This window comes from Protopterus annectens, chromosome 10.part0 (genome assembly GCF_019279795.1).
Source record: "Protopterus annectens isolate FY-2018-M chromosome 10.part0, PAN1.0, whole genome shotgun sequence".
In the NCBI taxonomy this organism is placed as follows: domain Eukaryota; kingdom Metazoa; phylum Chordata; order Ceratodontiformes; family Protopteridae; genus Protopterus; species Protopterus annectens.
The window spans coordinates 1226328527-1226343702 of record NC_056744.1 but is presented as its reverse complement, the minus strand read 5'-3'; the positions used below and the strand labels follow the sequence as shown (position 1 = coordinate 1226343702).

The following is a 15176-nucleotide window of genomic DNA, read 5'->3' as shown; positions in this document are numbered from 1 at the left end:
ATTACCATTCTATTATCAGGAGATATTCAGCCTAACCCTGGCCCCCCCACCTCATCCATTATAGACAAGTCCATACTACTTACCTCTTTAAACTCCCAAAGTATAGTTAACAAAATCCCAAACCTCCATGCCTGGCTTATACATAATAAACCTGACATCCTATCCATCTCTGAAACTTGGTTAAACCCCCATATAAAAGACTCTGAAATAACCACCACCCAACTATTCTATCATTAGAAAAGACAGATCCCACAAAAAAGGGGGAGGAGTAGCTCTCCTATACTCATCCTCCTTGTCAGTTACCCCTATAACAAACCTACTCCCCACTTCAATAAAGCTGAATTACTCCTAGCGCTACTTCAAGTTAACAAACACAAGCACATATGTATAGCCTCCCTCTACATCCCCCCTGGTGACAATATTTGTACATTTGAGGACATCCTCTCCTGGCTCTCCACCAACATTCGCAATGAAACAGTAATCTTAGGAGACATGAATATCAATTGGTCCTCCATTCAGTCTCCCACAAACCCACTTAACATCAACCTCTATAATTTTTCACAGCTAATCAACTCCATAACCCGCCCCTCATAAAACCTCTCTAGTGGTAGTATTCTAGACTGGAATTTAGTCTCTCATCCCCATTATTACTCTGACAGTGGTACACATCCCGATCCCCTTAGTGACCACTTACCCACCTTCACACATCGACTCCCTTTACCCTTACACCGTATACACAATTATATTACTATTCGCAACCAAAAAAACTTTAACCCAATTACCTTTTCTAACTCTCTAAAAGCAATAAATTGGAACATTCTAAAAACACTATCTCTAGATAATGCTGTTGCCCACTTCAACTCAACCTTCTTAAACCTCCTAGACTACCATGCTTCCTTGAGGACAAAAAGAATAAAAATCAAAACTGCCCCTTGGCTAACCAAAAACACACTAGCAACCATGCAACACAGAGATAAAGTTTGGGAACATTACCAGAAAAATAGGACTCCCCCCATCCATAATGAATACAAAACGCTTAGAAATAAAGTAAAAAACTCATCATCACTTATCGACAGAATTACTTCTCCATACTCCAAAACAACAATAAAACAAACCCTCAGAAATTCTGGAAAGGAATCTCCACCCTCCTTAATCCCAGCAAAACAGACAACCCCACCCCAGACCCCAATGCTTCCGACATAGATTTGGCTACCCAATTTAACTCTTTTTTCATTGATTCTATTTCCAAACTAACCTCATCATTATCTAACATCACCACACTCTCCACTTCACCCCCATCCTCCTCTACTAACACTCTACGCTCCACTTCTACTTCACCCCATCCTCCTTTACTAACACTCTACCCTCCACTTCTACTCTCATTTCTTCTCCATCATCATCACCCTCAAATACCCCCTCTTCCCATTCCCCACCTTTCTCATTAAAACCTATACCCACATCTACCATAAAAAACTCCTTCAGAAACTGAAGCCATGCTCTAATGCTCCAGATAACATTCCTTCACACTTTCTTAGCATAGCTGCCGAAGCCATTGCCTACCCCATTAGCATTCTAATCAACCGCTCTATCCAAGAAAGCATAGTACCCCAAATTTGGAAAAAGGCTTTTATCATACCTTTACATAAAGGCGGCAATAATAACAATGTTACTAATTTCCATCCCATCGCTATCCTGCCTCCCATCTCTAAACTCCTAGAAAAGTGTATCCAACTGCAACTCCTACCACATCTCTTAGACAATCACCTACTAACTCCCACACTACATGGATTTAGATCAGGTCACAGCACTATGACAGCCCTCCTCTCCTTCCTGGAAACTGTAAATAAAGCCCAGGACTCTGGTCATATTGTTTCTACCTTACTACTTGACCTCTCTAAGGCCTTTGACACGATTTCTCACAACCTACTTCTAACTAAACTCTCTAAGCTTAACCTATCACCTTCCTCTCTGAACTGGTTCTCCAGCTACTTATCCAATAGATATCAAGCAGTAAAATGGAAAAAGGCCACCTCCTCATTCCTTAATACCCTAACTGGAGTTTCCCAAGGTTCCATACTGGGTCCCCTCCTCTTTAATATATTTATAAACGACTTCCGCAATTCTGTCCCTTTCTCAAATATCATCCAATACGCAGATGATTCAACTATTATCTGTTCTGCCACATCCATCCCTACACTCCTAAAGCTTACACAAGATGCATTCTCAACCACTGAACAATTGATGAAAAAAAATCACCTAGCACTTAATGCCTCTAAAACCAAATTAATGGTATTTACTCCCTCTAAAGTCACCTCTTTCAATACAAACACATTCTCTATCACTAGCCATAACAACACATCTCTGGAACTGGTGTCAGAGGCCAAGTTACTAGGGGTCCAAATTGACAGTCAGCTTAAATTCAGTTCCCACCTCCAACTAAATATCAAAAAAACCCATCAAAAACTAGGCATGCTCTACCAACAAAATCGTTATCTTACACCCTCCACTAAAATCACTCTCTCTACCTCATTTCTTATCCCCTCCCGTCTCTGTGGAGCTCCACTCCTAAATAATCTACAATCTTCCCTTAAAACACAACTTTCCTCTTGCTACAACAAAATCGCCAAGTTCGCTACCAGCCATAAGTCCTCCACCCACCACTGTTCTTCTCTCCACAAACTAAAATGGCTAGAACTACCCAATCATCTCACCTATACTCACCTTACTCTTGCACATAAGCTCATTTTCAACCCTTCCCTTTGTCCCTCCCTTTTCTTTGCCTTTAAAATGCACCTACCTGACAGAGTACTAAGGTCTAACAGCCAAAACCTAATAGAATTGTACAAACAAACTCATTCCCCAGGTAAAAATCTCCTATCCTATGGTCTAGCATGTCTCTGGAACTCTCTACCACCATCCATTCGTACCACCTCTAACCGCTTTATATTCAAAAAATCTCTTCACTCACATCTAGTATCCCAGTGGGAATGCTCCTGCTCCCACCCCACATAATTTACACTAGCAATTTCCATTTTCTTCTCTCCCCCTCTTTATACTGGCAATTTACTTTTACTTTCTCTCCTAACTCATACATCCTTCCCTTGTACTTTCTAAGCTATTTACAAAGAATGCATTAGAATGTACCTCCTAAGTGCAAGCTTCCTGATATGTAATGGCTTCTCAGTATTTATACTGTAATGTTCCTTTTTTACTAGTCTGTATCATCTGTAATGTTCTTCACTAGTCTGTACTATTTGTAATGTTTTGCTCTAGTCTGTAACATTTGTAAAAATTGTAATCTAAAACGTATTGTAACCTTGCTTTTTTTTGGAGCTTTTCTCCCCGGGACTCCATTGAAAACAGGTTCATCTTGGCCCAGTGGACTATCCTGGTAAACCAACTGCAAATAAATAAATATGTTTTAACAGAGGATACTGGAAGAGAGGAGGTTAATCTCAATGCACCTAACTCTGGAAAATAGTAAGAAGTTGAATGACTGGGCCTAGACCATAAAGATGTTATCTTACAGTTCTCAGTGCAGGCAGAGACAAAATGTCTACACTAGGAAGTGTTCTTCATTGTCATTGGGTTGAACTAATTGCTACTCTGTGAGGGTGGAGGTTTGAAATTGTTTTATGACTTCCGAGAGCTGCAGCAGATCTTAACAAGCTTTGTGTGTGTGTGTGTGTGTGTGTGTGTGTGTGTGTGTGTGTGTGTGTGTGTGTGTGTGTGTGTATTATTGGGCACATAGGTGTTAAATCCTGGCAGTTTTTAGCAGTGGTGGGTTCCATGGAAACCAGATGTCAGATGACCAGATGTACGTGATGTCATTCTGTAATCCGTCACTAAAAATAATGTTTAATACTAGGTGATACTGAAGTCTCAGGGCACTCTGTTTTTGTAACCAAAGAAGGATCTTGCACCTACTTAATCTTGCCTTGCTCTAGTAAGTAGCCACAGAATAATAATAGTAACTTAGATCAGTCAAGAAAATGTAGTGAGATTAGTTAAGTATTGTTTTTTTCTGTAACTGTGTGGAACTGTCCGCTTGTGTTATTTTTAATATTTCTTGTGATTGCAACTCTGGTGTTTATTGTAAATAGATATTTAGTATTTTCATGTTCTTTTTTAATTATTATTAAATATATTTAGACTTTTCATTGTGATTGGTCCTTTAGAGAATATTTTAACCTTTGAGAGTACTTATATCTATTGACCCTGTGGCCACTCCTGAAAGCCTGGCTGTTTGGTCAACATTACCATTTGTATTGATATTAATTTCACTCACTATAATTGGATACCCTTGCAAGAGCCTTAGAGTAGCTGGTTATTGGGTGCGTGGTGGAAATGTAACAGCCTTATAGTCTGGGCAGAAGAGTGCATAGCTAGTAAATCTGTGCCAGCCTTTCCCAGGTGTGTGTGTGTGTGTGTGTGTGTGTGTGTGTGTGTGTGTGTGTGTGTGTGTGTGTGTGTGTGTGAAAATCAAATCTCAAAGTGTGTGTGTGCCAGCTACTTGGAGCAGGGACATGAAGCAATGGTTTCACAGAGAGAGTGCTGTAGGACGTGGCTTGGACACTCGGCTGAGGACTTAACTCTACAGCTGTGCCAGTGGGAAGCCTTATTGGGGACCTACGGGGAGAGAGAGAGAGATGCCCAGACTTCAGGCTGAGTGTGTTCCCTGTGTGCTCTTAAGGGAAATTGTGCTTGATGCAGAGAGCTGCATCTGGAAATACTGGGTGGTATCCATTTTTGTTCCAAGTGAACTTCCCTCTTCAGTGTCGGTGGTAAGGATTGAGGCTCCTTGATTACTGGCCCAGAGTGGGGACATCACAGCTTCTTCATTAACCATTTTTTATTTTTTATTTATTTTTTTATTTTTATCAAAGACAGCAGTCCTAATGTTGGAACCTTGCTAGAATTCTAGTGATTTTTTTGACCAGCAAGATAATAAGGTTTTGCAAATTTAATCCATATCATACGAAGCCATCTGAAGAAGCTGGACCAGGAAAGAACAGATTTGGAGTCAAAGCCAACCCTCTATGAAATGGGTCTGTCAAAATGTCTGCAGCCCCCATCTTATATGTTTCTAACTGTGTAAAAGTAATGTCTTTTGGCTTTTCCCAGTTAGGGGTCATCACAACAGAACTCTGGTCTGCTAATGATTGGCAGTGGATTTTTACTGTGCTGATGTGCCATCCCGATGCCCAACCTTCAAAGAAGGCACACCCATTCATGCATGCACCTACCTGCATGTCTTTAACATCACTCAACTGCAGGGAGGTCATGTACACTCCACACAGAAGGCTCTCCAGCCGAGAATCGAATGGAAGAACCTCTCGATGTGATGTAACAATGCTAACCGCTTCACCACCATGGCCTACATGTTTCTAACTGTGTACATCCCCAAAAAGCATGCACCCAATTTAATTTGTTTATAGAGGTAAGGCATTGATTCCACTGGATCCTTTTCAGAGCTGACCAGCTTCCAAAAGTTTCATCTGTGTTGGGGAGCGTATGCTATGTAGCTCCACAGTGTATAAAAATAGTGACAAAGACACGTGTGTAAAACAATTCTGGAACATCTACATCATCTAGCCTTGGAGGTACGGCAAAATGAAATCTTGAGTACTGTGTACTGTTTGGAGGTTATAAAAAGAAAGGAAGTTAGATGGGTAGAAGTGATTAGACAAAGGTATAATAGGAAGGGTGTGGTGGACTACGGTTTGAACAGTAGCTTGCAAATTTTTAAAGAAAGAAAGGTGAGGTAGGATGTGGATATTTAGTGGCAAGTAGTGAACTGAAGGAGAGGGGACAGATGAGAAAGTAACAGTGGATGCCAGCTGGAAGGGTTGTGTTTCAAGGTAAGCTTGAGAAAGTGTTTTCACTTCTTCATGGAGTTTGAGTGAACCTTGAATGTATTGTCTGAGGCAGTACTAAAGTGTTAGCCAGCGAAGACTTCATAGACCTGGGTGAGGAAGCAGTATTGAGCTAGTGATAAACTCACATGGCCACCACTCTACTTCTGGCAACGTCATGTTTGTTCATCAGTTCCTTTAATTTATGTTTAAAACTCCCCATTGCCAAACTTTTAGCTATGGTCATAGTTCATAAATTATCCACCAAGAAACACACATGTAAGCTCAAAAATTCACAAAAATTTTTTTTATGAAAATCAAGACCCTTTCTAAGAAAAATTCCCAGCACTTGTGGCATGGTAAAGTGACATCTTTAATAATATGTACAGTGTTAGAAGTCATGCAAACAAGGAGAAATTAGATGAGTAAAAATCATTAGGCAAAGGTATTCTAGAAAGGGTATAGTGGACATTCTCAGTCCTTCACATTAAAAACCGGGTCTGTATTATATTCTCGAAAGCCGACAATGTGGAATCTGACATTGCCGACACGAGAATATCGAACGCTCAGAATCTCGAGTGTGTAAATAGAAATCTTCGTAAAGGGAGATTTCTGTTTACTGCAATGTAGTGCGGTCTCGGAGTTGGTATGTTTTAGTAGCGAGAGGTGTGGAAGCCACAGGGGTGCTGCCCCCTGCTTAAACCCATTAGGGTACTTTTTTTTTTTTTTTTTGTCTTTTTATAAGGTCCACGTTTGAAGTCATCGACCATATGTTCGATCTTTTCAACCATCAGTCTTATAATATAAACCCTTAAAAATCTCACCAACATAAGGTAGTACAAACATGCAATAAAATTGCAAAATGCACTGCTAATCTCCCAGTCTCACCATTGTAAAGCACTTCATATAATACCTTTTAACATTTAACCAATTAAAAAAAAACGCACAAAATTCTATATGAACCCAGCAGATGCCCACCCATCTCAACTTTTTTTCCAAAATATATGCTTTGCAAAGACATAAAATCTCAGACCCAAAACTAAAAGTTTTCAAAACAAGCAACCACTTTGGTGACACTTTATGCTCTGTTTATGTAGCCAAACTATTGAATTCCATTCCCCCAGATCTTAGACATGATTGTTGTTTGTTTGTCTTTTTGGCTTTTCCTAGTTAGGAGTCACCACAGTAGAACTCCAGTCCGCTAATGATTGGCAGTAAATTTTTTTATGGTGCCGAGTTGCCAGCCTGACGCCCAAGCTTCAGCGAAGGCACGCCTATTCACGCATATCTTTCGGAGGTCACTCAACCACGGGGAAGACATGCAGACTCCACACAGAAGATGCTCCAGCCATGAATTGAACAGGAGAACCTCTTGCTGTGAGGCAACAATGCTACCGCTGTACCACAGCGGCTTCCATAGATCTTAGACGTTATAGTAATCATAAAACATTTCTGTACAATCCAAAAACCTACCTAACTTGCACTTCGACCCGCTCATTGCCTGAATTTCATCTCTGGCCATCTTGTCTCCAACCCTTATCCACCCTAGTTTCTCCCTCTCTTCTTTTACCTCCTTTAAACACTATTCTGTCTACATTCTTTCTTCATTTGTAACCTTCATTAATGATGTTTTCTATGTACGTACATGTATAATGCACGTATGTGTTTTGTAATTGTTTTGTATATGCATTCAAGAATGTCCATGTACAGCAGATCTTTTTGTTAAACTTCTGTTGTATCACTATGGAGCTTTTGTCCATTGCTCTCTGCTGAAAATGGACTTTTAGCTCAGTCAGATTATTCCCAGTCAAGAAATGGAAATAAATAAATAAAAATAAACTGAAGTATGTGATAAAGTAAATTTGTTCTTGTATACTGAACAATAAAAATTCTCAGAGAGCTCCAGGTATAACAGATGATATTCTTGTATAATTGTAATATGATGCCAAGGTTAATTAAGGTTCATTTGATATGGTTGCCAAGCATGAAAAACAAGAATTTAATGATTAGCCCCTACTTACTAAGAAGGAAGACTGATAGTTTGTTGTTGTTTACAGATCCTTTTGATTTGAATCATAATCTTGGTGCTGGAGTATCAAGAAAAAGTAAGTATGCTCAACAGACTTACTGCACTGCTAAAATTGCTTTTAAGGATATTACATATTAAACGTCTCCATTTTGTCTGCAGTGACTAATTTCATTATGAAGGCATTCATCAATGGACGGAAGTTGTTTGGAACACCATTCTACCCACTACCTGGAAGAGAAGCAGTAGGTTTTTGATTTTATTTATTTATAGAAAAAATAACTTATTACAGTAGCTCTTGTTTTTAAAATGTCACTACTGTGGATACAGCAAAGGAATTGCTAATTGAATGTAATAACTTTCAAAGTGTATGTGGAGGCATATGACCTGTACTTGGTTCCTTGGAAACTTAGTTTTTTTTTTTAAACATAAATGAAAATGGGTCTAAGAAAATGCCTGCCACATTTTTATTTTAAATGGATGTAACATTACTTAACAATTACAGTGCAAAACACTGAGAAAGAAATATCAAATAGAACTGAAAACAGACCTTAAGTCATTTGTTCCCCATGCACTATAGAAGGAGCCGGCCAGCTCTTGTGACACAAGAAGGCAGTAAAGTTAGAGTATATCCAACTTATCTGATCCTTTTAGTTATACCCGACTGTTCTCCTATAACTTAGTGATGCTTTTATACCCAAATTACATACTGTATTTCTATCAGCATGATAAACAAGTCATACAGTTTTGATCTAGGCCTCATAACTTACCACCTTCTAAGATTATCACCATCTTTTTAAAATGTTACTGTGTGGCCTAGGGATGTATACAAAAGTTCATCACATCAGTAATATTTTACTCTGATAATTTGAGGAATAAGGAATACAGAATGAAGAAACAGTTTGGAGGACAACCAAAAAACTCTATCTCAAGACCTCCAGACATGTGCACTCACGCATGCACACACACACACACACACACACACACACACTTATCATCTCCCAATAGTTCTTAAGTAAAGGACTGTGAGTTTATGCATGGAATAACTCTCAAGGGCATGTGACAACCTCACCATCATTCTAGATGAACAGGCTGCCATCAGTTGAAAGTCCTATTAGCACTTTGGAAAAATTCTTCTAATGCCCCAATACTGAACTCATTCAGTAAAAGCTATGTTTTGCAGTGGGCTGCTTCTTTCCTTCTCACCCGAAGTCTACTCATTCTTCTTAATCTTCTCACCAGATGGTTGTAATAGTGAATAAACCGTAAAGGTGTTGAAAAGTGAATCCCTGTTAATATAAAAGGATTTAGAGATGTTCACATATAGATTACTGTTGTGGCAGCCTAAGCTACATGGGCCCTACCACTTGTGACCATCCAGCATTTCAAAACTTAAAGGCACCTTCCATACATTCAAATTGTCAGGAGCTCAAGAGGGGCTCCATATAAAAACAGCTGGAATGCAAATTACGTCAGAGCTGTTATGCTCCAAAAGAACACTCCTTTGGCAGCCTCCATTGTGAACTGTTGATTGACTAACCTTAGTGCTGGGCAGATAAGTCCTCTGTCAGGGAAAACCTTCCACTATATATTTTTCTGAAGATAATTTGTGGCTTCTGTTCTCAAATATACTGTTTTGCTGGGAAATGTTTTATTTTATAACTGTCAAAAGGTTCCCAGGTTCAATTTTTAGTCTTTATTTCCTCTCTGTGTTTGCACCGGTTTTCTCCCACATTCCAAAGTGTACAGGGTAATCTGTTAATAAACAATGTAATGCAGCTGGTAATCCCAAACACAGACTGTCAAAGATTCTGGATGCAAACACACTTTTTTTGCAAAGCTATCAATACTGGAATCTTACAACATATAGAACGATTCAGCTGTGTACTCAGATATAATTCCTTTTTTATTTTAACTTTAGAAAAAAGAAAATATTACTTCATACAAAATTCAAAGCTTTCTCAGCTTTTGATTACACATAAACAAACAATTCCAAGACTGAAAGGAGTAACCAGGTAAAAAGTTACGCATATGGGAGTGTTTTGTTTTGACAGGTTAATGTGTTTCTTTTCAGCAGACTTATCTCTTACAGAATGCCTAACTTTTTCTTAAGGTTAAATGATTACAAGAAACATTAGCCATCTGTTTGCTAAGTTCTAATGAACTCTAACCAAGTCAAGCTGTTCTTAGTTAATATGTGAAATACATAAAAAACACTGTTGCAGTAATTTGAGCTAACTGTGTATAAAATATAAGTATCAATAACATATCCTTATCAGTTCCTCGCTCTGATGCTATAAAGCATCACAATTCCAGATTATTTTGAATCCTGTCTTTGTCAAACATGTAAGCTCTAGGGTAGAGAATAGGATCATTGCATTTGCACTGTTTCAAACAAAACAGTTCACTAACAAACGTTTAGTGGTAGTGTATTTAAGAGGTATGAAAAACACAATCATGATAAAAAATAATTACACTCTGCATTTTGCTGGTACCAGCATTTCCAAATATATTACCCAACAGTCCAAACAAGGTCCATCAAGTCTCAGTTGTAGACATGTTAGCCAATTGTTCCATAAAGTCACCCACCTTTTCTTGTTCATCATGAAAATCTGAAACAAACGTACAGCACCATTTTATGATCAAATGGCAAAGTCTGCACTTTGTGGAAAGTACGTAATCAAGAGCTACTTGGTTCTGCAAAGTTGTGTATTGAACCTCAGTCAGTTCTGTATTTGCCATTTAATTGTGTTCTAAAATCTTATTAGCAATTTCAGCTAATGTAAAGGACAGCTGATTCACTTCATGCATAGTTCGCAATAGGTCATACTGTGGAGAAATGAACACTACAACTTGTTCATTAGGGTGTATGGCCCTCTTATGTCATTATCTTCCAGCAGGTATGGAAAAAGAATGAAAAATAGCTGGTGTCATTTGTCCCACATAACAACCAGACCAGTTTCTGGATAACCAGGGGTGGGCAATGATCTCTGCGGATGTAATAATAAGTGTCCAAAATTCCTTTGTTTCCCCCCAGTTATATCTCTCTAACCCAAGCTCCATCAGTAAGGTCTCATTACACGTGTCATTACAGCTGCTGTAACCTACTCGCACAGTTCCTTTCCTGGCATAACAAGAATCACCTTGTGTTGATGCAAACAGTTAGTAATATATTTTTAGTCCACTCTGTGTCATTACTCCAGATTTGGTTTTCCACAACAGTTTGCTTCTCTAAATAAGTCTGTTGCGTGGGGACACGTAACATTAGGATGTCCCCTTTAGCATTATGGGGAACAAATCCAATTACCCAGCATCTGGAAACATTTAAGTCATTGGCATACTGATGAAGCATTCCAAGAAACAGGTTTTTACTCATATCAATCAGAAGCAACAGGAGGAGGAGACTCGGTGATGTCATCAGGAGAAGGTGTGGTAACATTTTCTGTAGCATCAGGAGATGTCAAGCAGGTTTTCTTGCAATGTGAAGCGTGAACCCAGTTCAGTATTCCAGCACCCTTTACCACTGTGCAAGTTTTCAAGAGGACAAGATGAAGCCCCTTCCCCCATGGTTCCAAAGAAAATTTGTACTGGAATATTTTTATGTAGACCTAATCATCTATTCATAAATCATAACAAGGGTCAGTAAGTGGACAAGGGAGTGCTTTTCCCAATCTCTTGTAGAAATTCTGCAACAGAGAATTCATTTTTTAAACACTTTTATTGAATTAGCACTTGTGACATAAGCAAATTTACATTTATAAAAGTAATCAAACTGTATTAACAACTTCATGTTTACAAACATTATATTTCACATATATTGCCATATATCATATAACCTAAAAAACATTATATAACTTATTCAATTCCAGCTTTTTTTTTTATTTAACAAAAAAACATCTTTATTAAACCATCACTTATGACATAGGCAATCATACAATCTGATATTGTCAGTTTTTCATTTCGTCTTCATATATGGGTTTGGATCCAAACCATCGGATCTACCTCGGCCATTACTAAGCTTGTGGCAACCAAAAAGCGCTTGGACACCTCTGCTTGCCCATAATGCACCTCTCCCTGCTACCCCAGATTTCATTTGCCACTTTGAAAAAGACCTGGTCTACCGTTAGCTCTTGGATCTTCTTGGGTGATATTATTAGCTCTTGGATCTTCTTAGGTGATATTATTACAGTTTTCTAATCTTTCAAACTTTTCTAAGGTTTTCCTTTTCTGACTGTAGCAGGAGTGTGTTTTCTGTCCGTTTTTTTGTCTTTCTAAAACTTTCTTTTTACAGTAACCATTTTTTTTATTGGGTTACTTTTCCTTTGTATTCCCTGTTTTATACCCTAGCAGTATCTACGGTACTATCGTTAGTAGCTCCCTTCCCTTCTTATACCCGAACACTTAAATTTTTCTCTATTTTTATCTTTATTTTTTCCCCTCATGCATACGTGTGTGTGTGTGTGTGTGTGTGTGTGTGTGTGTGTGTGTGTGTGTGTGTGTGTGTGTGTGTGTGTGTGTGTATATATATACATGTGTGGGGCCCTTTGAGTTAGTGCTCATGGCCTTTCTGTACTTTCATTATGGCTGAGAAACAAGATAAGCCCACGGGCTTCAAAACGTGTACCAAGTAGAGTTGCAAGATGCCTTACAGTGGCTCACACTCTCTCTGTGTTTATTGCTTGGGGCCCACATCATCTTCAGGAAGACTGTGTAATATGTCATTCCTTCAACCACTGGGCCATTGTTGAACAGAAGAATAAACTTATCCGTAGGGGATTATTGCCTTCTGCCTTTACTGAGGCCATTTCTGTTGGTCCCCCTAAATCCTACAGTAAAACGTAGGTCGGCTCAATCGAGTCCAGCTTCTTCTACCTCTAAATCTGGCAAAGAGGGAAGAAGGGACCTTCCTTGGTTCCATCTGATCCCTCAGAGTCGAGATGAAATTCTTCTAAATCTTCAGTCTCCATGACTTGCACGGGACCTTCGGCTCAAGAATGATTCAGCCTCGGATCCGGATCCTTGGGCACCAAGTCTCTCTGATCCAGATAGTTCGGAGCCATTATGCTCAGGTCTGATATCCAGTCCTTTCAGACCTATAACTTTACTGGCAAGGACTCGGTAGTCCCCCTCAATGAATCCAGTGCAGTTGAGAGTTCCTTCTCCCTTCCTAACTAGACCAAGATCTCCATTGGCTTCATCTTCCTGTTCTACCAAAAGCCTTACAGAAGATGTTGAACAGATGGTACAGAAGATTTTGTGGGCACAGGGAATTACTAAGTCCCCCTCAGCCTCGACCTCAATGGTCTTAGAGGTGTCCATGCCATCCACTCCCCATTGGTTCCTCCTTTATCTTCACCTCAAGTTTCGGAGCCCTCAGATCCGATTCATCTGGTGACTTTTGGTTCAGAATCCAAAGATTTGTTTTTCATCGAATGAGACACTTGCTCAGAGTTCTTCTGCCTTCTTAGAGCCAGAGAGCTCCTGGAGCTGTAATGAACGTGGTGGACCTTGTGTGTGGTCGACACCTAAACCTTTGGAGCTGTCTCTGCATGTCAGGACTTCCACTCAGGTGAGTTTGGTGCCGGCTTCATCCCTGGGCACGCTGATTTCAGGGCTGGAGGAGTCCTCTTCCCACAGGCATGGCTTGACAGAGATGGACTCCCTTCCTGCTCAGGAGCCTTTGGGGCTCTGGAGAGAGCCATAGCTGCCTCTGCAACTAGAAAGTCACCTCCCTGTTTGGATTTCCAGTCCCATTTCCCACTACTGTGCACCTCTTCTGCTCAAGAGACACAGGGACAGCTGGAGCTAAAGCCACAAGATCCCCCATGGGGGTACTCCTGCCTCTTCTGATACCTCCCAAGAGTATCCCACTGAGGAGGTCCCTTGAAAGAGGATCTGTAAGATGAAACATCTGGACTCCACTGAAGAGTCAACCACAGAAGACACTGACCTCAGTGAGGGAGAAGGATCCCCACAGTCACCGCCTGAAGATATCTTCTTTGGAGACATCTTGGAGATTTTAAAACAGAGAGCTGGCTGGCAGTCCAGTAATCCTTCTCCTGAGGAGTCAGTGTACCTGTCTGCTTTTGGTTCCTGACTGTCTACCTCCTGGGTCACTCTGCCCACTCATGAGATGTTAGAATTGATCTCTCAGCGGGCATGGGAAAGCCCAGACTCCATTGACCCAACTCCCTGGAGACCAAGCAAGATTAGTCAGCTCCGGCTGACAAAACATTTTGGACAAAAGGGGATGCAGTAGATGCCATAGTGGTTGTGGCAGCTGTAAAGAAGGATCTATTGGACGAAAGTTCCACTATCCATCCTCTGAATAAGGACTCCAGAATGATGGATAGATGCAGGAAGTGAGTCTTTTCTTCAGCGACTTTTGCTTTGTGTAAGGACTCCAGAATGATGGGTAGATGCAGGAAGTGAGTCTTTTCTTCAGCAACTTTTGCTTTGTGATCACTGAATTACCTTTCCCACTTTACTAGATTACAAAAGGATCTGATCAAGGAGTTATCAGATACCTTTAAAGGAGCTGTAGTGGAGGGAGTTTTGGAGAAAGTAGCTTCCCAGCTGGTAACCCTACATTCTTTTGTTAACTCTTCCATGAGCCATATTGCTCATACAGCTGAGAGAATGAGTAGAGTGGTGAGTTCCAGCATATTGATGAGAAGGTATGCCTGGATGTGCCTCTGCAACTTTGCAGAGTCTTTTCAGTCTTCTTTCATCAATGCTCCATTTGACAGAATGTCCCTTTTCGGCCCCTTGGTTAAAGACATGCTGTACAGGTGTGAGAAGGAGGGTAAGACCCTTTCCTGCCATAGGGATACATTTTTCTTCCCCCTGAGAACATACCCTGAGGGTCAGAGAGGAGGGTGGCAAATGTGGTTCAGAAAATCACTATGGGCCTTACCAAGACACTTATGGAGCACGTTCCCCCAGAGGCAGAGGGTGAAACAATTCAGGAAGATGTCGCCCATGTGGCAGAGAAGGCCTGGAGAACCAAAGGTCTAGAGAACCATTCCCTCTCCTGAACAGAGGCCCGATTGCCCGCGACTGGAGACAATCGGGGGTTGATTATCCCTGCAGTGGAGAGCCTAGCTAAAAATAAATGATTTTTGGGTGCAAAGGATACTATCCAGAGGATATCTAATTCTGTTCTTCCAAGACCCCTCCCTCCCAGCAGAAAAATCCTGGATGTTCCACCCAGTCAAAGAGATCAGGCAGTTATTCAAATTCAGAAACTGTTGGACAAAAGAGTCATCCAAGAGGTCCCCCCAAATGAAAGTGGA

At 40.3% G+C, this 15176-nt stretch overlaps 1 protein-coding gene across 1 annotated transcript in view; it reads left to right on the top strand.

The window, feature by feature from the left end:
- Positions 1-15176, top strand: part of TUT4 (terminal uridylyl transferase 4) — a 3240181-nt gene that overhangs the window by 2451634 nt on the left and 773371 nt on the right. The window contains exons 23-24 of the mRNA XM_044086854.1: positions 7913-7960; positions 8044-8126. Coding sequence (XP_043942789.1) covers positions 7913-7960; positions 8044-8126 — 131 coding nt within the window. The remainder of the gene's footprint in view (positions 1-7912; positions 7961-8043; positions 8127-15176) is intronic.